This window comes from Hydra viridissima, unplaced genomic scaffold (assembly GCF_058129835.1).
Source record: "Hydra viridissima isolate aposymbiotic clone 2 unplaced genomic scaffold, HvirCarnegie_v1 scaffold_9, whole genome shotgun sequence".
Lineage (NCBI taxonomy): Eukaryota > Metazoa > Cnidaria > Hydrozoa > Anthoathecata > Hydridae > Hydra > Hydra viridissima.
The window spans coordinates 2,000,286-2,027,934 of NW_028324308.1; the positions used below are offsets into that span (position 1 = coordinate 2,000,286).

Sequence of the window (27,649 nt, forward strand, 5' to 3'; positions counted from 1 at the left end):
TTTATTTCGTTTTATTTTCTCAAATATATATTTTCTATTTCATTTTGTTTCATTATAAATTTTGTACAAACTACCTAAAAATAGAACTCCTAATACAAGTCGAAAGTTAAAAATCTAGACAAATTCAAAAATTTAGATCTTTTTAAAAACATTTTTTTCATTTTTTAAACTTTTATTCATTCAATAAAAGTTAAAATTTTTTTTAAATATTCAACCAAATAAAATACCAATAAATAACCCATTTAAATATATTCAACCTTCCCAAAGGAAAACTAAAGTTCATCGCTCTGAAATTGTTCATTGCTCGCGGCTGGACCAATCTCAAATATTGTGCTCATTGCAAAATAAATTTGGTAGATGCCACTTTTGTAAAAATGATACTTCATTTTTATGAACCACGATAGTTTTTCAAAAACCGTCCTCGAGTTCCATTCATCTTTTGCTTTCTTTATTCTCATAAGCTCTGTAGAAATAAAAGGACATTAAAAAGAACCTGACAACCGTAAAATTAGACGTATCGTATATAGGAGGTGGACCTACTTGAGCAAAAGGCTGGGTTCTAATTTATCGCACTTAAATTAGAATCTAGCTTTAAATTATAACACTTAAACAGAACGCTAAACTTCTACAATCAAGCAATTTAAAATCAATATAAAAGATAAACATACCGTCGTCACTTTTTACAAAGTCGTCTTCCGTCATATTTATCCATGTTTTATTGTAAGAGAGATACATATAACACGACGGTGTTTCTGATATTGTATACACGATATGGGTATCATTTTCAGGGAGAGAAAAAGTTTCGTTAGCAGCAAGCGTCACATTTTTACCATTGGCTTCAACTGAAACCAAACCACTTAAAACAGTAATGTTGGCCTCAATATCTTCGGCAATGAAGTTTTCTAATGATAAACCTGGAAAGTCAGCAACAAAGACTACGGTAGTAGAATTATTATTTTCGAAACTTTTTTTCTTCAACTCTTCCAATCGCGCACGCCAAGGTGAAAGTTCAACAAGCAACGGCATTAACCACGGAGTATCGCTTGTCGGGGACCACGGTGCTGTAACTAGGTCAACGCGCGGGTCAAGCTGAAAAAAAAAACCAACATGAGACATGAAATTGACTAAAAATTCTGGCCGAGCTGAAAAAAAATCATAGATAAAAAATACAAGATATCGATTGTACGTTAAACTCACCCTTCTCTGCTGATAACGTTTATTTAATGATGTCCAAACATCAAAGTAAATTTTCGGTCGACTTATATTAAGTTCAGGAACTTTAGTTAATCTATCGGATAAACATGTAGCGTACTGCTTTATCATATCTGGGTGTGAAAATATACGACCTTTAGAGCTTGAAAACGCCTAAAAAATCAAAGGTTATCTTTAACTACAAAGATAATCGAATTTCGCAGAATTTCGGTTGTTAATCCATTTGCAATGAGGTTTTTTATAGCATTGTGTTTAATTATATTTGTTGATGCTGATTGGTGTGGTAAAAGCTAAAGAAAGGGCATGGGCATGATTTTATGGTGTTCTAACACATTAAATAAAATTCAAAACAACAAAAAAAAGGCAAGCAAACAAAAAAGATAAAATTATTTTAAAGCCTGTCGAAGTCTGTTACAATAATTACATACAATAATTATAAATGTCATAAATATATTCCATTCAATGGACAAAAAAAACTTTGAGCAATTAAAATTTTTGATTTTCGAAGTTAGACTGAAATAATTGTCTTTTATGGCGATCAATCAAAATCTTTTCACCAAACAAAATTTATTTATAGTGACGTGGACATTTGAGACATTTAACATACACTACAATTATAACTTTTTGAAGGTTCTGAGGCATTTATTCCGTGAAAAATCTATTTCTTTAAAGAACTTTAAGGTTCTTTAAAGAAATAGGTTTTTCACGTCACTAAATGGTTCTTTATATTATTTGCCAGAAACGTATTAAGGTTCGTTAAATACTTTTTTCTCCTCTCTTTAAAATACCATTTTGTTTTTCGATATGTTTTTTACCCAACTTGTTTATTACTTAGCTGATCAACGCAGATTATCTAATCTTGACTAAGCCTGAAAAAAAAAATCTGAAACAAAATAATATACTACCACTGATTCTTAGCTATCATTGGAATTTATCTTATCAATCATTAAAATTAATTTTGGATACAATACGAATGATCCCAATATTATAATATATATTACATTATATATATTATATAACATATATTATAATATATAGTATAACTTATAATAATAGTAATCACTGGGATTAAATTGTCATTTAAATTCACTTCAAATTGGAAGAGTATAAGAACCTTTGAATTTTAAGTTTAATTTTAGAAATGGAAGAACACTTAAATTGGTTAGATAAGCGCTTTGAGTTTCTAATTCTTTGACTGTTTATTAATAAAGTTATAATGATAGCAAGTTATTTAAAAAAATTCTTAATTAGCAAATAAATGCTTTAAAAATGGCTTCAAGTAATAAAACTTGTGTTTTACTAGTTTTACATGTGGCATGCAGAAGTATTTGCTGTAAAAATATTTACATTTGTATATCATGCATGAACATACAGTTGGTTTTTTTCCAGTGTGTAAAATTGATGGTTGTCCTGACAAATATAGAAGCATAGTTTTAATTTTAGTGTAGCTCAAATATCAACGTTTTAAGTTTTATAATTTTGAGGACAAAACGAGAAAAAACGAAATTTTAGCAGAGCATGTTGGTGATAAAACACAAAAGAGGTTGTTATTAATGTTGCTGATAGCAACCTGAATTTAGATGGAAAAAATCTGTTTCATCAGTAAACAATCTACTTATCAAAATCTGCAACAACGTTGTTGCTGTGTTTGCAGTTGCAATAGCAGAAAAGCATTCAAATTCCATTTGTTCAAATTGATGTAGCAAATGAAGTTCAATCTTTGCTGACATATTTTAGTCATAGTTTCTGTGATCTAATAAGGCAACAACTTGGGGAAAATTTTGTATATGTTTGAATCAACTTTTAACAGTGATTTGCTTTTAGATTCCATTTATCCAGGTTATTCCAGGTTCCAGGTTTCATTTTGCAAGTCAAATTTAGGTCTTATTTTGGCAGTCAAAATCAAAAATGAAAATTCTAAACACAATGTCAGTTCTATATCAAAGACAAGAACAGATGAAGAACCCATTTATATTGAAGTTGAGGTTAAGTTAAGGTTAAAATAAAACCAAAATTAAAATTCATTTATATTTATGAAGTTGATGCAGATGATTTAATAAAAATATGATCACAAATTGGATTACAAAAACAACTCCAAAATGCAATAAGTTCTTTTTCAGATAAAAAAAAAAACAAAAAAATGTTGCCAAATTGATAAGTATATTGAACTGAAAGAATTTCGTCAGATTTTTTCAGAAAAAGGCTGACAATCCTGAGCATCTTGTGTCACACTTTGATGACAATTCGCCCAACATCAACAGCTTCTGAAAGAGTTTTCTCAACAGCAGGTTCAATTAAAACAAAATGAAGAACAAGTTCAATTTTTGAAACATTCAATTTTATTTTTAAATTTTTATTACACTTTTATTTTTAAAATATGTTTTAGAAAAATTTATTTAAAAGAATAGAATCATTCAGAATAAATTATTAAACATTTTTTTTATTGAATTAATATTCTTCATTTTAGTTAATATGTCATTTTTTGATAAACATTTGAGAATTCGGACATTTTCATATTTTTTTTATTCAATATTCAAATAGTTGAAAAGTGTGAGTAATTAAATGGTCTAGTATAAAATCAACTATTTCAAAATTTATTAGCTGCTAAAAACCATGATAAAAACCTTTTTGATTGAAGAGAGAAATTTTATGCAAATAACACACTATTGAAATAGTATTTTATCAAATAAGTTTAAGAGCTGAAGGAATGTTACATGTATTAAAACTATTGAAAGAAGCCACAGAAAGTCCCAAACGTGCAAATAAATATAGAGAAGCATATAAGAAAATACTTGAACCACAAAAACAAATGTCATGTGAAAATGCTTTAAGTATTTTGGTGGAAACAATCTAGATATCAATATGATGTTTTAGGGAAAATTGTACCTGAAAGGTTTCCCTCATACAAAAAGGTTCAAGCAGCCAAGAAATAATGTTATCCTATTGATATTCATGTAACAGAAACCTATGCTTTGGTTTCTGTGCAATCTTTACTGAACCACACAATACAGCGCTTACTTTTAGCTGTGGAGTCTGTTATTAGGACTCTTCAGAATGAAGAATTAAATCAGCTTCAATTAATATCAAAATGGGGGTTTGATGGCTCTTCAGGCCATAGTTCCTATAAACTAACATTTTGTGATTCCAAAGCCAGTGATTCAGCTGTTTTTCTAACATGCATTGTCCCTCTTCGTCTTGTTTCTGGTGGAAAAATTATTTGGTTGAATCCACACCCTGCATCCACAAAATATTGTAGGCCTTTAAAAATTGATTTTATAAAAGAGTCTAAGATAGAATGAGAAGAATAGAGTAGAAGAGCAAATAAAAAGAATTGTTAAGACAAAGTGCCTAATCGAAGAAAGACAAGCAGAAGTATTTCACACTTTAATTTTTTGTATGGTAGATGGCAAAGTATGTAATGTTTTGACAGAAACTACTTCCACCCAAAGATGTTTTACATATGGTGCAACCTCAAAGCAATTTAATGATATTGAGCAAATGGTTCAGAGGAGTATCAAAACTGAAAACTTGGCGTTTAGCTCATCTGTGCTACATGGGTGGATTCGAATCTTCAAATGCATTTTGCACTTGGCTTATAAACTACCAATCAAGAAGTGGCAAGCTCTTGGAAATGATAAAGAAATTGTTGCAAACCATAAAGCTTGAATTTAGAAAGAATTTCGAGAACACTGTGGTTTGATTATTGATCAACCAAAACCAGGATTTGGCGATACGAATGATGGAAATACAGCTAGACGCTTCTTTGCCAAGGCAGAAATTTCAGCTGCTATAACAAATATAGATATAGTTTTGATTAAAAAAATGCATACAATTATGATAGCAGTGGCGAGTGGATATGATATTAATGCAAATAAATTTAGACTATTTGCTCTTGACACAGCAAGGCACTTTGTTGAAAAGTATCCATGGTAAAAAAACAACAAAGATTAAACTGTCCTTTTGACTACTCTAGAAAATGTAGTCAAAAGGACACAAATGCTGACATCTTTAACTTTTTTTTATTGAATTCTGATCTTGTTATGTCCAGTAAACGAGTACTGCATAAAAAAAAAACTAAACAAGCTTCCAAAAAAAGCTTTTTACATTATATTTGAATTGCTGTAATTTATTGGATTGAATCGAGTAGAATACGTTTTATTAGTATTATTTATTCATGCAAGTTTCTGATTTTCTTATTTTTACTATTACTTTCCAGTTTTTTAAAAAATGTCACTCAAAATTACTCGAAAATGCATTAAAAATGTCTGATATTAGTAAATAATTATTTAAAAATTTATGGACTAATTTTTCTTAAGTCTAACAAGTGCCCTTAAAAAGATTACTAAACTTAAAAATCAAAAACTACAAAAAAAAAATTTTGTCCAGTTTTAAAGCTGTTCTGCCCCACTGCGCATTGTTTTATTCTTCATTTCACCTAACAAATCAGATTAATGGTAAAGAATTAAAAAATTTTTCATCACGTAATTCATAATATATACTCTTCATAAGAACTTGGATTAATTAGAAAAGTTATAAAAAAATCAGTTGTGATAAAATTGTTTGTCTAAAAAATTATGCAAGAATTTAACATTAATCTTTTATTGGGGTTGCTTTAAAAAACTTATTCAGAAATTTTAATAATGAACATCTATTTTGGCAGTCAGATCTCATGAATCTGAAATTGTTCTTCAAAAAATACCATAAAATTATTCAAAAACTTGCCCAAAGGGTTCTTTGAAGAACCATGATGCTCCCTCAGCAACAACATCAAGAACCTCTATGGTTCTTCAAAGAAACATTTAGCTTTAGATTGTAAGTAACATGAACTCACTCCTGGTCGAAGATATTGCTTTTGTCCTGTCACATCATCAATAACTTTAACCACCACATGTTGTGTATTCCATGAATGAACCATCATGTCCCAGGAGTATCCATACAGCCCATCTGTCCAAGAGTTGTATCCCTGAGATCAGAAGAGCAGAAGAGCGTTAAGAAGAACAACTTACAAGATTAACTTAGTCATGGAATAAGAAAATGGAAGAATTACCTTAGTTATGGAGTGAGAAAATGGAAGAACCAACTGCACCACAATATAAAAAGTAAAAAAAGAACACTTAAAGGCTTTTTTCAGCGTTAATCTCCAAGAGTCTTCTTTTGGATTTTTTGAAGTGTCTTTATTTTCATTTAATGGGACAACATCATTACTGCATTCAGGATTACTTTGGGAAGGATCACAACTTGGCAAAAAAACTCTAATAAACCCAGGCATTTTTGTAATTATCCTCTTTGGCCAGTTTGGTTTTGAAAAGATTGGGATCATAGCCATACACATGTAGGAGAACATTCCAATATTAAACATGACTGCATTCATGCCGTGGAAAGAATAAGCAAGAAAGTAACCTACAAATAAAAAGTCAAAGAGTTTTGAGTTTTAAACCTTTTCTGCTTTTAAGAAAATCCTTTTTTTTTAAAGTTCAAATACTTTCATCTAAATTCAGTCAAAACATGAGGACAGTTTAACTGCTAAGAAAATCTTTTGAATGATCCTCAAAACAACTCAAACTTAAAATGGTTGTAAATTGAAAAAATGTAACTCAAACTAAATCCAGAGAGAAATAATAAACAACAAAAATAAAAAGCATTCATTGATTTAAAAAAAATAATAAAAATGAAAGATAATATTGTTTCATATTATTTGCATAATATAAATAACAATTAAATTTTTTCCTAACTTAAGATGTACCAAAAAACTTTTCCAAAGAAAGTTTTTTAAAATCAATGTGCAGAATAAATTCTTAGTGATGAAGGGATGACAAAAGATTCTTCAATTTCATTAAATTGATTAATATGTTAATAGATGTATTTCCTGGCTGTTGTAAACCTTCAAATTTTTGAATATATGTAGAATTTCTTTATACATTTTAATTATTTTTTGTTTTATAAATCATTAAATTTATCAGAATTGTAAAAAATAAAAAAACAACAAAGATTAAACTGTTCAAATTTTTTTATCCTTTTATTTTTTTCTGATGTGTTAAATTATATAAAGTAAAGGAAAGATAAACAACTAACCTAGTAGCCTTGTCTTGTCAAAAAATAACAAAAAGCCAGCTGAAAGATCAAAGACTAGACCACCAATATGGACAATTATATAATCAACCATCTTATCAGAAAAAAGTGCACGAAATGGATCAAAGATCCAAAACCTTCCAAGACCTGCCATTGAATACCCACTTGTCCAATCTGCATCCAACTTTTTAATACCAGCAAAAAAGTAAAGTATGAATAACTAAAAACAAAAAAAAAAATGAAACAGAAATAAAAAATGAGTAACAAATCTTTTTAAACTTATTCAAGAAAAAAGTGTATTTTAATCATACCTGGAATTGAATAATGAAATAATTTAAGTAAGGGACTTGTTTATTACGAATAGATGGCCATATTAAACCATCAACAGACCTAAACAGCATTCCTATGTTAGTATTTAAAAATAGATAAAACAAATATACAAATAGAAAATAAAACCTTTATATATTAAAATGAAGGGATGCATTAATTCAGGTTCTGACAGAAAAAAAAAAAAAAAAAAAAACCACCAAAAAATCTTCTCACCAATAATAATTAGCATTGCTGAAAAGCCACAAAATGCTTAGCAACCCATATAAGTATGAATGATTATTCCATGAAGTTTTGTTTAGGAAAAAAAAATACCAATAAACTGTTACAAATCCTGCACAAGACAGCTTAAACAAGAAACCCAACATTATACCAAGTGCACATAAAATCATAACCAAAAACAGTGCATACATATACTCAAGAGGAAAGACTGGCATATCATTGAATAGAGGGAAAATGCATAAATCAGGGTCACCATATCTTTGAGCTAATGATTCTAGGCCCCGTTCTTCAAAAATATCAACCAGCATTATAAAACCTAAAATACAGTACTAAATGCTAAAAGAAAGAGGCTCAAAAGATAATATTGAGAAACCATTTCATTTATCAAATCACAAGTGTTTTTTAAACATTCATTTAAAAAAATCCATTTTTTATTACGTACCATAAAAGAATCTTGCTATACCAAGTGCTGCTGGGTCTTTTGCACGGTATAAAAATCGTACAGTATTACTTATCATGTTTCTAACTACAATGCAGAATATAAAAAAAACAATTATAAAATTGTGACAAAACACTTAAGAACACAAAAACCAAACAGAAACCTTTTTTTTAAAAAAACAAGTAAACAATACTTTTACTTGTCAAGCGAAAAATTCCATGGACGCTAAAGAAAAACCTTATATTTATATTTGTATAAAATTCGTACATCTGTTGATTGTCTCCTATCTTTTGTTGATTTAACTTAAAAGGTAACGGAAAAAAAAATTTAAACAACTGTAATTAAAAACACATGTATTTCAAATGCTCATTATCTTTCTAAACCAAATTTTGTATAAATAAAGTCTCAAACGATAAAAACTATGTCATTATGACACAAAATACATAATACATTAAAAATGATTTAAAAAAAGAAATTTAATAAACATCAAAAAATAATCTGATGATGATGAGCTAGCTCTTCTATTAGAAAAATTTTCATTTTTTTTTAGGACCAAAAAAACTTGGTGCTAACAGAATTGGTTTTTTTGGTTTGGTTGATTGATCGTTAGGTGATGATGTCTCAGACGCAGTGTTTTGAGTGGCTATACTCTATAAATAAAAAATTACAACAATTAGCATTGAACTTCATCAAAACAATTCAAAAGGTGACCGATAGTAATAAACCACAATCTAGAGAAATTAATCCTAGCTGGAAGCCTATTGTTCTAATTTATTGTTTAAGTTTTACATAATGACATGATTAAAGGTAATACAAATCAGATCACCTTTGAACTAATAGCAAAAAAGTCTAAAATATACAATTAAAACAGTTTTTTTGTGAATAAAAAAATGCCTTTCTTCTGATTCTTTCAAAACTCCTTCATCTAATGTTTTAGGCTTTCCTCGTAGAAAAACATTTAGGAACTACAAAAACGCTATTATTTAACAAAAGTTCCTGAGATATTTTGTTTTAGCTTATGACAAAATTAAGTAAAAGAGAATCTGGTCTTTGATAGATATAGCAAAGATGTTATTGATATTGATTTTATTGATATTGGGAACCTAGATTTAAAAGTGATATAACTAATTAGTCATCATATGCACATCTATATTATGATAGAGACCTAGGATCAGATTTTAAGTTGAGCTTTGAGTCTTTTACTACTAAAAAAATCATTTTAAAATAATGATAAATGTTTTGGATGCTATTGCTATACTTAAATTGACATGTAAGCTTAAAACTTCCTTTCTGATCAAGCATAGCCAATAACTTAGACTGAGAGGAGGTAAACACAGAACTATAAACTTTTTCTCACCTGAATTTCACATTAAGTTCAGGTGCCCCTTATTTAACAAAAACAACAAGAAATTGCATCATTAAATCAGATATTTGAATATTTATACACTGTGAAAGTTGTATTTTATATGTTATACTAAATTATATTTCATATATTTAATGTGTTTTACTTTTTATTACTAATTTAGAAATAGCTGGATCAGTTAAGCAATCACAGAGATATATAGTATATTTTAGATTCCAAAAAGAATTTAATCAAACTCAAAAACCTTAGAACCATCAAATGTTACACCAAAAAAAGTTATTTCTTTAGCCTTTTGTAGATTTTTTTTTTTAAACTTGTAAAACTTGTAAAACTTGTTTCTAATTGATAAGGAAAAAAAACATTCATCTAGATGTTAGTGCAGAAAAAAATGATAAAAGTGATTGAATGGTTTATGAACAAAGTTTACAAAAGATTTTCCCTAATTTTTTGTGTGCATTCACATTTGTTTCTTCTGTTACGCTAATTGCTATGATAACCTTAGTACTTTTAACAAGCACTTGTACAGTATTTTCTGTTTATATTTTTCTTGAAGTTAAATAAGCTGAATTTTTTCTGCAATTTTTGCTGCCTATTTGCTGGTGTTAATCCTCCTCTTTTTAAAGCTAATATTTTGATCACAGGTTTGTGAAATTATATTTTTCAAGATAGATATAATATTTTGATGTTCATCAGACGTTCTAGTATTCTTGGTTTTTTCAAACAACTTGTAGCTAACACTTAAGTATTGTAAAATACCAAGTGAAATTGAATTTCAAAAAAACTCTACTTTTATTTCATTTTTTTTTGACTAGCTTAGTTGTTGTGTATTCTGCCATCACTGTTTTGTTTTGTATTGCATTTGGAATGTGATCAATTTTTTTCAAAAATATCTAGTTTGTGATGCACACAATAGCATAATTAAAAGTACTTCCAGACCAGGGTTTAACCCTCTAGAATACAATTAAGACAAGTCAATAAAATATCGCATTAATAGAAATAAGAGACACAACATGCATGCATAATTAACATACTAACCAAAGAAGTTTGAGACAACAACTGTGTTGAAGGTGGAGTATCATCTTTGCGGTCACTATTTATTCCAAGCAACTTTTTTACATTTTCAGAATCATCCTTTATGGACGGAGATTTTTTGATTCCAAGCAAATCCATGATTTGCTCATCACTAGACTTTGTCTTAATACCTAGAAGATCTTTAATTTGGTTTTCAGCAACAACTTCACTAGAGTTGCTATAAGATGTCTGAGGTGTTGTATTCTTTACCAAAACCTATTTGTAAAAATGATGTCTTCAAGTTACATTATAAAAGCCAGTAATTTTAAAATATTTTTTTGAATACTTTTTCTATAAAATCTCTATTCACCTTTTTATACTAAACATAACATTATAATTATCATTAAATTATCTATTAAAAAAACCTGATGAGGTACAAATAAACCCTTCTCAGCAGATTTTGGATTCAAATTCATTAGATTTGGAGAATTAATCTAAAATATAAAGAAACTTTAATATTTTCTAAATCTATTCCAAAACATTGTTATTAACAAATAAGCTTAAGATAACATCAAATACCTGAGAGTCAGTAAAAATAGAATGTTGAAGATTTGGCTCAAAACAGCGTTGCTTAAAAGATCGACTAAACAAAAAAGATATTGTCAAAAAGTACTGAATTTATAGCATCAAAACAGCAAACACAATAAAAAAACAAAATATACAAACCTAGTTGGTGTATGCTGATTAAAGAATCCTACAAAATTTATCAAAGAAAAACTTATTTAAAAATTTAAAAAAAATACAATAGATAAATTCAAAATAATTTACTCAGGCTTGCATACTTCAGTTTTCACATTGCAATTGTAAAAGAGATGTTCAAGTAAATGTTTCAAAAAAAACTAACGTTTACCTGTAGGAGCAGATTGATTGTGTAATTTGGGTGCTGCAGAAGTTTGGTTATTTTTGATAGGGATATGAAGTAATTGATGAACTACAGCTGTTGCATTCTAAAGAGGAAAAAAACAAAAAAAATAGTCTTAAAAATATTTAATGTTTGATGAAATAGTTTTAAAATACTGTTGATTTAATTTTTTGGAAAAATTGGTAAAAAAACATATAATCAAATAGAAATCTAGTTTAGTTTAAAAATTATTCAACCTTACAAACTACAGTACTGCATGCAACAAGTAAAACATACTTGATCAACATGGGGTTGTTGATATTCTTCCCTTTGTTGTTCCACTTTTATAAGTGCTTGCCACATATTCATAAAATCATTATTGTCATAAGGAACACTATCAGTACCAAAAATAAAAATCTTTATTAAAAATACTTGAAATATCTTGTTTAAAAATATTTCAAATGTTAGTAATAAAGAGTTCTTTTTAGGTTTCTTTTTAATTGAGGAAACACACTTATATATTTTTAATAAAAAAAAACAAAAACAAAAACAAGTATATACAATTCATAGGGTTTTAAATGTATAAGAATCTGTAAAACATGACTTATGGGTTTTACAATAATTATCTTAAAATCAGCACTTTTATAACCCTGTGAAAAATTTTATGAAAAAAAAAAACAATCTACTTAAACTTTTTTTACAGACTTACTTTCTAGGAAAATCACCAGCATTAGGTGTTCTTGGAAAATCACCAGCATTAGGTGTTCTGTTTCTTTGTTGTTTAACAACTGGAGAGCTTTGCCTAAATGGTGCTTGTGTTGGAGTGGAATTACGAGCATAGCCTTTTAACCAATATTCTGGTGACATCACTTGACCTCCACTGTTCGGAGAGTTACGAGCTCTGCTGTGGAGTCCATCAACATGGGATTTTGATCTTGGAGATGAAATAGGAAATTGTTGAGCAGTCGTGCGAATAATGCCTATGATGTTAAAAAGTGTTATATTTCATAATGAATAATGAATGATAAAAAAGATGAATATAACAAAAAACAATTTATATTGAAGACAAACAAATTTTAGAAGATTTATTTTAGACTGAGAACAAAAATGAAACAACATGGTTCAGTTTTCTATCATATTTTATAACAAGTGCAAACCATTAAGTTCATATATTCTTTAACAAATGCAATACCTAATATATTCTAAGGCATTTAAAAACCAAATGCATTTAATTTACATTTAATAATTTTTTAAAAAAATGTGGATTTTATGATAAATGAAGCAATATATGAAGGCTCTTAAAAATGTGAGACACCTTGAATTTGACATTATTAAGACTTCACATTTAAGAAATGCGAGACACCTTGACTTTGACATTTTTAAGACTTCACATTTAAAAAATGCAAGATACCTTGACTTTGACATTTTTAAGACTTCACATTTAAGAAGACTCTTTAAATGTTAGCAAAGTTAACAGACTAACATTGACTTTTTTTTTTTTACCAGAAAACTCTACTCTCTAAATGCCATACAATACAAAAAAATTCAAATGAACTGTTGAACAATAATAAGGCACTATGAAGATTTTTTATGTCAGAGACACAGTCTTCTGTACATACCATCCTTTCTTGTTGGATTTAATTACAACAATCTTTCAATAAAAAATTGAAGAAATTGTTGTATTGATAGCATTATTATATATGGGGTGTGGCAGCGATTTGCAAACAAATTTTTGGCTAGGTTTTGTGATGTAAATAAAAAACTTCAGAAATTTGTTTTTGTTGGTTAATGTTCAATGAACATCTTTGATTCGAATAAAATTGTGATTAAAAAATATTTCAGTTAAAAGTTTTACAACAGAAGCCAAGAGGACTGAAGTTTAAAAATTTGATTCACGTGGATTTGCCTGTAACTGAAGTGGTTCATATTTCTGGAAGATCTAAAACTACATTTTACAAAGTGAAAAAACATGAAAGTGCAGAGAGAGCCCAAATGCCCTCTCCAGTAAACAAAAAAGTTGATAAAAAGTTCACTGAAAAGCTTAAAAAGCATCTTGAAGAAAATTCTACTATGTCCATCAGAAAGACAGCAACACTGTTCAATGTTGATGAAAGGACAGTCAGAAAAACTCTTGGAAAGACACTTGGAAAAGTCAGTGTGGTCCAACTTACATGTCAACTTTTGACAGAAAGGCTAAAAACTTTATGATTGAAGCAATCATAGAAGCTTTTTGTCAATAGTTAAAATTTACTCATATAAAAAACTTTTTAGTGTTGACTGTTTGATCAATAGATGAAATGACAGATTTACAGAGCAGAAGGGTGACAGAGCACCATCTGTGTCACATAAAGCACCCTCAGTCTGCAATGATGCTAGGAATCATCACTTCTAATGGAGAGAAGTGTCCACTAATCTACATCAAAGAGAAAGAAAAGTTAGCTCTGATGTGTATATCAGCTTACTAAATTGTCATGTGATGGCATGGCTGAAAGAGATATTCCCAGAAAACGATTACATCTTTTAACAGGACAATGCACCCTGTCATGGGTTCAGAAAAACCCAACAATATCTTCAGGACAATACAGATAATTTCTAGCCCAAACACTTTTGGTGACCATCCAGTCCTGACCTGACTCCCATTGACTACAGTGTGTGGAGCATATTTGAGAATAAGGCTTGCAAAAAGGCCCACTCAAGTGTCAAGTCACTAAAGTCATCAATTACCCATGCTTGGAAATTAATGTCAAGAGACTATCTAATCAGCACCTGCTGGTCCTTCCATCCTAGGCTTGAGGCAGTAATCAAAAAAAAAGTAGACCTAATTGAATGTTAAGGTGGGAAAAGCATTTATCTTCAAATTTTGTTTTATTAATATTCCATGAATATAGTTTTTTAGTGCTTTAAAAATTGATTTTGAAAAATGTTCTAAAAAGTGTACAATACACCGAAATCTCTTTCCCTGATCTAAACTTTTGCCAATGATGATAAGAAAAGAATTACAACAAAAATACTAATATAAGAATAAGAAAGTAAGAATGGAAAAATACTAATGTAAGAGTAAGAATAGTAAGAGTAATAAAAAAAATAAATATTTGCACCATATTGACGCCAAGATGTTTTAATTCTTTACATCAGGATTAATGACAAATGAAACCTTCCAACATTTTATGATAGAAAGTCATAAAGTGGCCCAGAAATGATAGGTATATTGAGGAGTTCTTTTTGCTGATCCATTGATATGCATGCTTCACAAAATTTTCCTGTGATCTTTGTGATTTTTTGAACTTTTAGAGGCCTTCAGCTTTACTTGTTCTAACAACAACTTGTTTAACTTATTACTGTCTTTTCAACAAAAAATTCTTATTCTTGTCTAAACTATTGAATTAATCTGACTAAATTGTGGTTTTTTCAAACATTTTCATCTTAAGAATGTCATTCAAGTAGAGATAAATAGTCTCTACGTGTATCACATTCTTAGGATTGTATTGGCATAAGTTAAAACCTATCAGATTTATGAAATTCTATTGGTCAATTATTGAAAATACTTTAAATAATTGGTTGACTCCTCATGCAGATTGACTTCAAACCTGTTACAATGCTTTAAAGATAAAGCTAAAATAATTATATATTTAATTATATTGGTGAAATAAAATATATAAATCTTCCACCCAATCTTTAAAATACAGTTAAAGTCCAAGAAAGTAGCAGGTATTGCATTATTTAGAGTATTTAGGCTTCATTAGTTAGAAATTTAGACACCTTTATGGGTTAGTGCACTTTGTGCCCCTTTTTTTATTGTAGATTATGAAAGATTATTGTTTAAAACGAAGAACACTGGTATCTGTTTTCTTTTTTTACCAATGCAAGTTCAAAAAAAAGGGATTAACTAAACTTGAAGAAAAAAAAAAGCCTACCAAAATGCTAATATTTGCCATTTTCTTAACACCATTAGTTTAGATACTTCAAATAATATTACTATGCACACTGGGATGGTTTTCCTCATCAAAGAATATAAATTTAAAATAGGATGTTGAATGGGATGTTAATGAACAGTTAATAAAATACATGTGAATTATCTTCGGCAGAAAAAAACAAATGTCTATAAAATGCATTAATAAAAAGAAAAAGAAATAATGAAAAAATTTGTGTTAAAAAACTATAATAATAACAGGGAAAACTATACAACTTTAAGCAAAAAAAAAACCAGGCTATTAACTGTTTTACATGGAAGTGGTGTATGAATTATGTAACTTAAACTGAAAAGGTGGTGAATATTGACATTTAGGTAGGCTTTTTATTTTTCTTCAGGTTAAAGATAGAGGACTTTGCATAAGTTAAAAACAAAGTGGATATCAATTTTCTTCATTTTAAATGAAAATCTTTTATAATCTACAATAAAGAAAAAAGGTGCAAAAGTGCAACTAGTGTCCACCTTTATTCCTTCAAATTTAGGTTCTTCACTACTGTTAAATTAGGATTGAAGTTGGTCAATAAACTCTTTAATTTTTTGTCATTTTCTGATTTTTTCTAAAAATAATTGATGAATACCAGTATAGAAAATTTATGTGGAAAACATTAGTAAAAAAGAATTTGCTAACAAATGTAAGAATTCTACAAAGCCTGTTCTTAATAATGCTGAACTATATTTTTTAATATTTACGTTTTTATGATATAAAATATCTCTGACATGATGTCACTTAATGAAACATAAGTCTGGCAAACCTCTAATCGACATCTTGGACACTTACTTCCAGCCTGAATATTATAACTAGGAAAAAAAAGCTATGACTTATTATAACTAGAATATTGTAAGATATATGTAATAATATACAATGTAAATACATACTAAGAGAGAGAGAGAGGGAATATTATAACTAGAAAAAGGGAAAAAAATTGTGAGCTGCTTTTTATATCCCTGTACATGATTTTTGTACACAATTTATTAAAAATTATTATTTTATAGTTTTAAAAACTTTAAAATAATAATTTTAATAAGTTGTGTACAATTTTGTTAAAATTATTATTTTATAGTTTTAAAAACTTTAAAATAATAATTTTAATAAATTGTGTACAATTTTATTAAAATTATTTTTTAGTTTTTAAAACTACAAAATAATAATTTTAATAAAATTGTACACAATTTATACAAAATAATTATTTTTATTGTTTTAAAAACATTAAAATAGTAATTTTAATAAAATAATTTATTTTTTGTGTACAAAAAAAAAATCAACTAGGAACAAGAAACCAATAAAAAAAAGTTTAAACCTAAAAAATCGATTGAAATTCTAATTCCGCTAGATTTAAACTAATTAAATGCATATACACAAAAAGTACATGCTTTATAAGTTTACATTTTTGATATTCTAGATTTTTAAAAAAATTTGAACTTATAAAGAAATTTTAACTTTAATTTTTTATATAAATTTATCATAACACAAATTATTATAACTATATAATATCTAACAATCTTTTTTACAGGAAGCTTTAAAAATTTTGAAAATTTATGATCAGTTAAAAAAAAATTTCAATTAATATTACCGGGTGTTTGTTGCAAAGGTGAATCCTTTAAAGGAGAGTGACTAGATAGACTATTATGTGAGATTTTATTTTGAAATATTGTTGGTGAGCTGAGAGGGACTCCATTTTTTTCGCAGCTTTTACGTTCACCATATGAAATATTCATTAATGAGTTGGGACTCAAAAAGTATACTCTTTTTTCTTTTGATCTAAAAACAAGAAAAATTATAAATTTAATAAATATCAATAAATTTGATAATAAACTTGAAAAAATTCTTGAAGGTTTTTTTTGTTTTGTTTTTGTTTTTTGTCCATAAATATGTATGAAGGATGCGTAGAAAAGACAGAGAATATCAAGTTAACACAGAATCTACATTATAATGAGTACTAAACACAGACAACAAGATCTAAAATCCACAAAAACTAACATTCCTGTTATTTTGTTGCATCCTTTATATGTTTATAAAGGATGCAACAAAACTCCCAACCACTCCTTGTCCCCGGCAAGGAGGTGATGACGGAGCTAATAATTTTAATAGTTTTTACCAGTGAAAACCAAAAAATTATAAATATGTGTTAGCGGTTTTTTTATGATGATTTTTTAGGGATATTTTTGGAAAAGTATACGATATAAATGAACAAGAAAATTTGTAAAGACAGGTTTTTGTTTGGATGGAAGATTGTTGTGATTTATCGATGTATTAGTTGTGAAAAAGCTACATTACCTCAGCGTGGTTTAGTTCCCAAAAACATGACAATATTGCTACAATTGTATTTCTGATTAATACAGTAAAGTTTTATATCTAATAGCTGGAAAACCTGGCGCGCTGCACCGGGTATTCCAGCCAGTATATAAACAAGAATCTTCAATTAATATATTAAAATCTAAACCTTTTTTCTACAGCACCAAGAAAAACTTCATCAAACAAAATTTCAATTCTCAGCTCTTTTCCAGAACTTTTATGATTCTCATCTGCAAAAAAAAAGAAATAATAATAATATTTTAACTATAGATTTGTAAAATTACTACATCAGACATTAACATAAGAGATTTTAAGAGAGGGTTAGATGGCAATTCATTGACAGAAGATTGATTGAAAGACAGAGAAATTTAAGCACAAAATACTTTTATGAAATAATTATAAATATATAAGGATTATGAAATAACACGTATCAATTAATATAAAAAAACAAAAAAACAAAGCCCCCAGAGAATTTTTTCAATTAAAAATAATCTAGAGTAAAACTGCCACATATCCGACACACTTTAGAAAAGTTTTAATATTTTTTTTTTGTAAATTTTTTTTTATTATTAGATAATTTATTATAGTATAAAAATATTATAAAATACACACAATTATATAATAAGGAACTCACACAAAATTTGAAAAAAGAACATGAATTAGCTATCTGCTTACACCTGACTATTCATTTAAGACCTGACACATTAAATACAATTAAAAATCATACAAATTAAACAAGATAACTACAATTCAATTATCATTTTTAAATTTATATGTACAAAAAAAATCAGTTCGAATCTTAATCTATTTGGAAGACTAGTATCTTTGCAAAGCCAAGCATTACATGCGTCGCTTTCATAACCAAGATTATATATTTCAATGATTCTATTATCAACTTCCTTGGCATTCTTTTTCTCTTGTTCATTTTTTTCTTTAATTTGACGCATTTTAGCAAATTGTTCCATCAAGCGGTCTTTTAATGTGGGTATTTAATTTTTTTATTTTCTTAATCTTTCACCATGAAATGTTTTTTTTGCACTTTTTTCATTTTTGTTCATCATTTCTTTTGTGTTTCCATAAAAATTGGATTACTGTCATCAGCATCATTTTCATTATTATTGTTGAAATTCAATTTATGTTTTTTTCCTTTAATTGCTCTTCCTGTTTCTTTTGCCTTAAAACATTCAATCACATCTTCAGTAAGGCACTCACCTTCAATTTTTCTAACGTTTATTTTCTTTTGTTTTTTTACATATGAATCGCTGTTAAACTGACTTTGAAAAAACGCTTTCATTGCACACTCTAAATTGGTTGAGAAAAGGTTAAGATAGCTGTGATAGTTTAATTGAATTGGAGTTGTAGGTGTTAATGGAATTAATTGAGTTGTTGTTTATGCTATTTGGGTTGATTGTTGTGCTGTTATTTGTGTTAATTGAGATGATTGTACATCTTTGTTAAAAGGTTCTGATACTTTTAACTTGCTTTTGTATTTATTGCATATTTGTTTAATGGAAAGAGACCACCTTCTTCAAACCCAGTTATTGCATGCAATTTTGTAAAACAAACAATTTTTTAAGTTATGATGCAAAATTCTCTTTATTTAAATTTTTGTATTTTGTAGACTGATAATCCATTATAATTTTTTTCCATACTTTCTTCACATGAAAGTAAACACCCACATGTAATGGTTGCAATATGTGCAATGAATGAGCTGGTAGACATCAATCTTATGTTATTTTCTTTATACAATTCAACAACTCGCAATGTGACATGTGACGTGTGACCATCTAATAAAAGAATATGTTCACCACCAATTTGTTTGATTTAAAGTATGAATACTTACTCCAGCCATTGAACAAATTGTTTTTTTTCCATCCAACCAGATAGTGATGTCGTATTAACAGTTCCAATTGGATCAACTATCATACACAAACTTTGCACCAACTATCATACAATCTCTTTTGTGATTTATACACAATAAATGGTGATAAAAATTTACCGGCAGCATTGCAGCAATTATTAACAGTGAAATTTATTTTGTTGTTGTTTCCTGTGACATGTAATGGTCTTTGAGCACCTTTTTTACAAATGATTGCAATATTTCCTTGATCACCACAATAGCCAGTTTCATCACAATTTGAAAAATGTTTAGATTTTGATGCATCGATACTACGATCATCAAATTGTTTTTTACAATTATTAAAATATTGACCAATTAGTTCAATAGTGCAAGACGCAGCTCTGGATGATATGTTATCAGCTTTATGTAAACTTATCTAATTTTTCCATCATTTTGTGAAACCAGCTTTTAGTTAGAATTCCATTCTGAAATATTGCTGTTGATTTGTTTAGATTAAATACTCTTTGACCAATTGTTTTAATCACTTAATTGTTTTAACAACTGCACAATTAAAAACTCAGTTTGTTTATTGAATATGATAGTACATCCTTTACCATAAAAAACAGTTTACTACCATTTGATTGTCTATCAGCCAATGTTGATTTTGGTATCGAAAATGTGAATACTGCCTTTCTTAGCAACAATTTATCTTCAGAAATAGCTTTCAATGCATTTGCAACATCAACTTCTGTATGTTTTTTGTATGATATGTTTTTGACATTACTAAAATTGTTTATTTTTTTTTATTCCTTTTATTTCTTAACAGTCAAATATGAATTTTTTTATATTAAGATATTTATTTATAGACATATGAAAACAATTTATTCTCTTAAAACAGGTAAGTGGATCAAAAGTTGGTGGTGTCTGGTTTTAGCCTAAATTACTCATAGCCATTTTTTTAAAGTAACTCTTTCATTTCTCTTTTTTCTTTTGAAAAAACAAAAAAAGATTTGTAATTAGCATCAAATTATCTAACTACTTTTTTCCATTACTCAAAAGAACCGACGTGAAAAACCTCAATTTTTTAATTACTAAGTCTTAGTTACAATTAATTTATGTTAAATAATTTATAATTTATGTTAATTTGTATTAAAACCAATAGTACAATGTGTTCTTATTAACATGATAGAGAAACAGATTATCTATCGAATGGTGTTTTTTTTATTGTAGAATCTTTTGATTTTCATTGTGTAAATATTGATTATTAGTAATTGTCTGGTCATACACAAATCATACATGACGGATGGTATAACCTGATTTTACTCTGTATATTTGTTAATTTTCATCCATTGTGATAATGACTAGTAAAATAACCAGACAACCAGCACATGAGATACATGATTTTATGTTGAGTGGCTTTAAAAACTTAGAATGAAATAATCATGGTTAATATCTAGAAAAAAACTATAACATGATAATCTCAGATTTAAAACACAAACCTTCATGAAGTCCAATCACTGTTCCTCGTAAACCTAGAGGCACAGTTATACCATTTTGCACATTGACAACACGATCTAATAGTAAAAACTCTGTATTTGGGTCAGGTGCAAGTTTTCCAAATTGTTGCACGGGACGAAACAATGCTTGCGGCTTAACTTTAACTTTAACTACTTTCAGTTCATTTTTTTGCTAAAAACAAAAAATTAGTTAATAAAAAAAAACGGATATTGAGTAAAAAGCTATGATGGACAAAAACTTTTTTTTTTTTTATTGTGAGTATAAATTTGTAAATGATAAATCTAAATTTAAAACTGAATTATCATCATTATACAGAAAGATAACTACACTACCCAAAAATATTTTGATAATAATAAAAACAACAAAAACAATTTTTTTTTTTTAATGCTTAATGATAAGTGTTAGATTGGGTAAGTCGAAAAATAAAATTATAATAAATAACCTACTTTTAAACCATCAACAACTTCTTCTATTTGTTTAACAACAGGTTCATCTAATGCTGAGCTTCCACACCGCACTAACTGATCATTAAAACATGGTTGAGTCTTCAAAAAGGCTTGTACTTTATCGATATATTTTCGACTACAAAGTAATTTTAGGTTAGCTTAAAGTATAATAGCCAAACTCCAAATAATATTTCAAGCTTTTAGGACACAATATCTGGTACAAACTATAACCTGTTGGACATTATTTTAATTCTGTCTGACATTATCTTAGTGTAATTTACTACTTTGTGTAAAATAACTTAAATATTATGTAATCAATTTTTTAAATTAAAATTTAAATAAATTACAACTTCATGTTTTTTTTTGTTTTTCTTTTTTAAATTTTCTATTGAAACTTTAATAATTTAAAAATAAATCATCTATAAGAAGTTTAAAATTTGAACTCATTGTAGCAATATAAAATATTTGCCAGTTAAATAGATTTTAGGGTCTTATTGATTTGTAAATTGTTATAATGACTAATATAAAGATAGCATATAATACCTTAGATAGCATATAATATATAGCAGATAATAATAATAATAATAATAATAATAATAATAATAATAATAATAATAATAATAATAATAATAATAATAATAATAATAAAATAATAATGATAATAATAATAATAATAATAATAATAATAATAATAATAATAATAATAATAATAATAATAATAATAATAATAATAATAAAATAATAATAATAATAATAATAATAATAATAATAATAATAATAATAATAATAATAATAAAAGAAGATAATAATAATACCAGATAGCATAATACCTTAGTCCAGGAAGCAGTTCGTCAAATTTATAGTTTTCTCTTCCACTAGCTCTGCCTAATGCTTCAAACAATTCAGGAAACCCATCCATATATTTTTTAATGATAGTTATTGCACTAGGTGAATAAGTCCACCCTTGTACAGAACGACGAGCAAAGCCTAACATCTAAATATAAAAAACAATTCACTATAACTCTAATTGTTAAAACAAAAAGATTTATTCTTTTTTGACTTAGACAAGTAAATCATTTTTACCCAAATTTTACATCTGAAGTTAAAAGAGTGATTAAGGTAAAATACTGGAATTAAAATAAAGTAATAAGCTGTGCTTAATCACTAGCATGAAAGGAATATTACACACAAAAATAAAGATATAACATTTTAGGAAATACTTTGGTCTTTTTTTCTGTATAAAAACAATTTTTGATGAAGCATTTTAAAACTCTCTACAACATTATTACATCAACAAACCTCTCTATTCTGTCCAGAATATTTCATTTTTAAGCCAATATTAACTAAGGATGGTGAGTCATCATTTTTATTCATATTAACAAATACATTTCCTGTAATGCGACTAAGTAGATCAGTGGGCAACGCAAGTCTCTGTGCTATGATGCAATCAGAAACATATTGTACAGAGAGGGTATCATACATTTTTATAATATTTAAGAAATTTGGTTCTTCTGTTACATTAAGAGCAACTCGAACTCTTCCAGTTTCTTTGTCAATTTCAATAACCTTTTGTAAATAAAATAATTAAAATCATTAAAACCCATTAAAACCCTTTTTAACATCTTGATAAAAACTAACTAAAAAATTCTGTTAAATGTTTATAAACATACCTCTCCAGAGCAACCATAAAAAGGAGATGACATCATGAAACAAAGTGAATTTGTAGGAAACAACTTTGGAATTGAATCCAAGATCTCTCTCTTTTCATTATGAACTGATAACTCCTATAAGACATTTTTATTTTTTGGATATATATTTCTTTTAACATCCAAAATATTAACCTACATTTTATAAAAATGTGACTAATAGAGCAAATGAATAATACAAAAACAGTTATTTATTTTTTTTATAAAAGAACCTGAATAGTAGTCTGCAGAGGGTAAAATGCAGTTTGCCTGCTCCATTCTTTTTCTAACTGTACACCACCTTTTTGGCTGCATTTGTACCTAAGAAAAAAAATGACATTCCTTCTATAAATCTGTTTGTTATTTCTAAATAGACGGGTTTAAATGTTTACATTATTTTGCGCATGCGTATTTTGCTGGCAGTATAGAAAAAACAAAGTATTGTATTTCACACACAAACTAAAGCTATTTAAACTGCAACAAACTAAGAAATATGCCAGACAATTGTTGTGCTGTTGGTTGTAGTAATGTTAGAACAAATTATAATGATATCAAAAGAAGCTTCTACAGAATACCAGATAAAAAACAAGTCGAGAAACGCAAATTATGGCTATTAGCAATTCGAAGAAAAAACTGGTCTAAAAAATCCATAGAATGTGCTAGACTTTGCAGTGATCATTTTATTTCTGGTGAATATTTATAGATTTTTTTATTTTTTTTTATTGATCTTTTTTTATATATACTTTAAATAAACATTGAATATAGAGCATAAATCAACTATTCTTTTTGTTAAATTGTCCTCTAATTTCAGATTTGGTTTATTATAGGAAAAAAGTCTGACAATCCTTTAAATCTTGACTATGTACCAAGCATTTTTAATTACAAAAATGTTCCAGAAAATGTTTTAAGTAAAAAAAAAAGATCGTTTTAAACGTGCTCAGAAAAGAAAAACCCAAGTTTTAACTAGTTTAGATTCTCCAGCAAAAAACAACAGGGAGCTATTAACTTTTGAAAAAGGTAAATACTTTTATAATTAAATTTTTTTAATTTGCATTCAATTAATCTTGATAATCTATTGTTATATTCACATCACAAAAATTATAATTTTTTTCTAATTTAAATTCTCCAGCAGAAAACAATATGGAACCATTAACTTTTGAAAAAGGTACATATTTTTATAATTCAATTTCTGCATTTGCGTTTATTTGATCTTGATAATAACTTGTTATATTCACATCTATAAATACTTTTATATACTATGTAACAAAAAGTAAATAACGCAAATCTAAATAATCCAGCATATAAAATATAATTAAATAATACTTTATTACCTGGATTATTTACTTTTTGTAGCTTTTGTAGCTTATGAGCTACTTGTTATACTTTAATGAAGTATTTACTAAGATTATATAAATAAGAATAAGATAAATAAGATGTTTACTGTTTACGATTAAATTAAAATAACTATTACAAGAACAATATTCTTAACAATAAACTTATTATTTACTTCATTTTTATATTCCTCTGATTTCAAAGTTTTTTTTATGTAACTTTATCTACAGTAACATTCATCTTTAGGTACACAGATTGAATGTAATCAATTTGAAAGCCTACAAAAAGAACTTATGGAAATAAATTTGGAGCTTTATCAGTTGCGTGATAAAATTACAAAATTGGAGTCACACAAGTTTTCATACAAAAATATTTCAAAAAACAATGCAAAGGCTCGATTTTACACTGGTATAAGTGCAGAAAACTGTATCTGGCTATTTGAAAGAATTAAAAATCATGTCAAAAGCTTTTCAAAAAAAAATACCCTTAGAAGACCATTTATTGTTGGTTTTAATGCAATTACGTAGAGAATTATTTATAGAAGATCTTGCTTTCAGGTTTTCATTAAATTATGGTTTGGCATGAAAAATATTTAGATGTTGGATTGTTGTTATAGCACCTAAACTTAAATTTTTAATAAATTGGCCTGACCAAATTACAATGAGAAAAGTTTTACCTCGTTATTTTTATAATTTCAGAAGTTGTATTTCAATTATTGACTGCTTTGAAATATTTATACAAAGATCCCTAGGACTAAACTCTAGGGCTCAGTCTTGGTCATCTTATAAAAATAGTAATAAAATTAGATATCTTATAAGTATCACCCCAACAGGTTCTTTAAGTTTCTGTTCTGAAGGCTGGGGTGGCCATGTTTCAGATAAACAGATTACAATACAGTCAGGTTTTCTCAACATACTTGAAACTGGTAATCTTATTCTAGCAGACCGAGGCTTCCAAATCGAACAAGAAGTCGCAACAAAAGGTGCAATATTAAAAGTACCAGCTTTCATAAAAGGAAGAAGTCAACTCTCTGCTAAAGAAGTAGATAAATCTAGGCAACTTGCTAATGTAAAAATTCATGTAGAGCGAGTTATTGAACGCTTGAAAAGATTTGACATTTTGAATGTTAAATTACTTATAAGTCAAGTTGATTTATTAGATAACATAGTTTTTACTATTTGTGGACTTGTAAATATGAGTAATAGTGTTGTTGTTTAACTGAAAAACTGGAAAAAGTTCATTTTATTTTTATTTTTGATTCTTTTTTTGTATCCTTGCAAGTTGGGCAAACCCATGATTTTTTTGGGTGCATGTTTTATACTGACACACGAGTAGTGGTACCATTCAATTTTGCAGTTTGGACTATCACATTCATCATTCGATAAAAGCTTGGTTTCTGGCAAAGACAGTATTTTTTCTCTTCTAACTCATTTTTTGGGATTTTCTTTCTGCATAATAGTTCTGAAAGTATCACTTCTATGAAAACACTTTTCAATTTTTCCAGTAATGTTTTACAAAAATTGTCATCTCTTTCGACTCTCAATAAAAATGTATCTCCTTTTTTAAGTCCATTACTCCATACAAAAAAAGTCACAATAAGCTCTACCTGTTACATATACATCTGATGCTGCATTTGATAGTAATATTTATGTTCTTTTAATGTTTCCATAAATATCTATTGCACTTTCTTTATCCTCTTTCTATCCATCAAGACCATTCCTAAATTTAAATGGGCATTTAATTTCTAAAACTCCAGTACCATGGCATTTACATTCAACAAAGCCATCAGGACTTGCTCCTAAAAATGGATTTTCAATATTAATGTACAATCCAGCACCAGTCAAGCGAAAATCTTTGTGCTCTGCTGCTAATAAAGTGTTGTAGCACTTCCTGGCATGTTCCTTGTTTTTTTTACTGTAGTTTAAAGCAGGTAACGGGTGGTTACTAAAAATCCGGACAAACTTTCATGGGCAATTACTCCCATAGTTTTTATGGTAGAGATTAAATAAAACTATCATTAAAAAGAGTTTTTAGTTATTTATTTATTTTAATTAAGTTTATCTTCAACCAGTTTGTTTCTTCGGATTCGGCCGACTCTAACACGAGTTGACCCAAAAAGTGAAAATACAATGTTAAGGTCAATTTTTTTCAGGAAAAGCTTTATTCTGGTTTGTAGTTGCTTCAGTTCTTTTGCTTGCCAGTAACTCTCATACACTTTGCCTTTCAAAATAGCCCAAAAGTCTTCTATTGGACGACACTCCGGTATGGCTGGCGGATTGTCAACTTTTTTGATAAAATTGATGTTATGAGTCTCATAACAGTTGGTCATGGTTTTGGCATAATGCGATGACGCCAGGTCCGGCCAAAATATATAATTACCATCGGCATGATGAGCGTTGATGAACGGCACTAATCTTCTCTTTATATAATTAATTTCATAGATGGCTTTTTTGACTGCAAGGCCGCTGGGGACAAAAAATGGCTTTGAAATACCTTTGTCAGAAGCGGCCAGCCAGACAAGCACCTTAGGTTCGAACTTGCACTTTTTGCGATATTTAACACTTGGTGGAGTGTTGTCTCTGTTGCTAGAGTAGTAGGTGCTGTTTCCATTAATTGTTGAGTGTGACAGCATAAAGTAAGACTCGTCGTCAAGGATGACCGATTTTCCTTTAAAATCACGATAAAGACGATCAATGCCGGTTTTGATTCGCTCATTCTGGTTCTCTTGTCAATGAGGTATACCCTGTTTTTTATAACTTATGATGTCAGTGTATTTGGCAAGAGTTTTAATGATATGTGAATAACAGCATCCATATTTTCGACCAGCTTGCCTCATCGAAACTCGGTCACTTTGATCAAATATGGTTTTCAGGCGCTTGATACCCTTAGGAGTCATGATTTTGGCCACACGACCACTTCCTTGCACTCTTTTGTACCCAGAATCATTCTCAACACGTTTGATTATATCATAGATAGTGCTTCTTGGAATTTTTTCAGCATTGAAGTGAGCTACTGTGAACT

The 27,649-nt window shown here is 28.1% G+C and overlaps 2 protein-coding genes across 4 annotated transcripts in view; both read right to left on the minus strand.

Moving 5' to 3' along the window:
* Window positions 1-8,453, minus strand: LOC145185222 (vitamin K-dependent gamma-carboxylase-like). The gene is made up of 9 exons (XM_090098290.1): window positions 8,273-8,453; window positions 7,825-8,146; window positions 7,593-7,671; window positions 7,285-7,501; window positions 6,260-6,612; window positions 6,044-6,175; window positions 1,198-1,365; window positions 669-1,089; window positions 1-463 (listed from the first exon to the last, which is right to left on the minus strand). The coding sequence occupies exons 1-9, from the start codon at window positions 8,346-8,348 to the stop codon at window positions 273-275; spliced, it is 1,959 nt and encodes a 652-aa protein (XP_089954416.1). The 5' UTR covers window positions 8,349-8,453; the 3' UTR covers window positions 1-272.
* Window positions 8,454-8,625: 172 nt separating this feature from the next.
* The window catches only part of LOC149883560 (5'-3' exoribonuclease 1-like), a 31,037-nt gene continuing 12,013 nt past the window's right edge, over window positions 8,626-27,649 (minus strand). For 2 of the 3 annotated variants that reach the window (XM_090098288.1, XM_090098289.1), the window contains 16 exons: window positions 23,530-23,617; window positions 23,282-23,395; window positions 22,911-23,177; window positions 22,442-22,605; window positions 21,612-21,747; window positions 21,147-21,336; window positions 17,956-18,037; window positions 17,086-17,273; window positions 12,254-12,524; window positions 11,842-11,938; window positions 11,554-11,650; window positions 11,370-11,397; window positions 11,223-11,286; window positions 11,069-11,137; window positions 10,668-10,919; window positions 8,626-8,919 (listed from right to left, as the gene is read on the minus strand). In XM_090098288.1, coding sequence (XP_089954414.1) covers window positions 8,806-8,919; window positions 10,668-10,919; window positions 11,069-11,137; window positions 11,223-11,286; window positions 11,370-11,397; window positions 11,554-11,650; window positions 11,842-11,938; window positions 12,254-12,524; window positions 17,086-17,273; window positions 17,956-18,037; window positions 21,147-21,336; window positions 21,612-21,747; window positions 22,442-22,605; window positions 22,911-23,177; window positions 23,282-23,395; window positions 23,530-23,617 — 2,221 coding nt within the window. In that variant the 3' untranslated portion in view covers window positions 8,626-8,805. Of the gene's footprint in view, window positions 8,920-10,667; window positions 10,920-11,068; window positions 11,138-11,222; window positions 11,287-11,369; window positions 11,398-11,553; window positions 11,651-11,841; window positions 11,939-12,236; window positions 12,525-17,085; window positions 17,274-17,955; window positions 18,038-21,146; window positions 21,337-21,611; window positions 21,748-22,441; window positions 22,606-22,910; window positions 23,178-23,281; window positions 23,396-23,529; window positions 23,618-27,649 lie in introns of all 3 variants that reach the window. The other variant, XR_016455796.1, reaches the window with a different exon arrangement.

Bases quoted from the DNA above. Each gene is read 5' to 3' on its own strand.
- LOC145185222 (XM_090098290.1), bottom strand. From the start codon at position 8,348: ATGATAAGTAATACTGTACGATTTTTATACCGTGCAAAAGACCCAGCA. The intron at 7,672-7,824 runs GTGAGAAGATTT...AATGCTGTTTAG, and splicing joins AGCAATGCTAATTATTATTG to GTCTGTTGATGGTTTAATAT. The intron at 6,176-6,259 runs GTAATTCTTCCA...TTCTGATCTCAG, and splicing joins TTTCTCACTCCATAACTAAG to GGATACAACTCTTGGACAGA.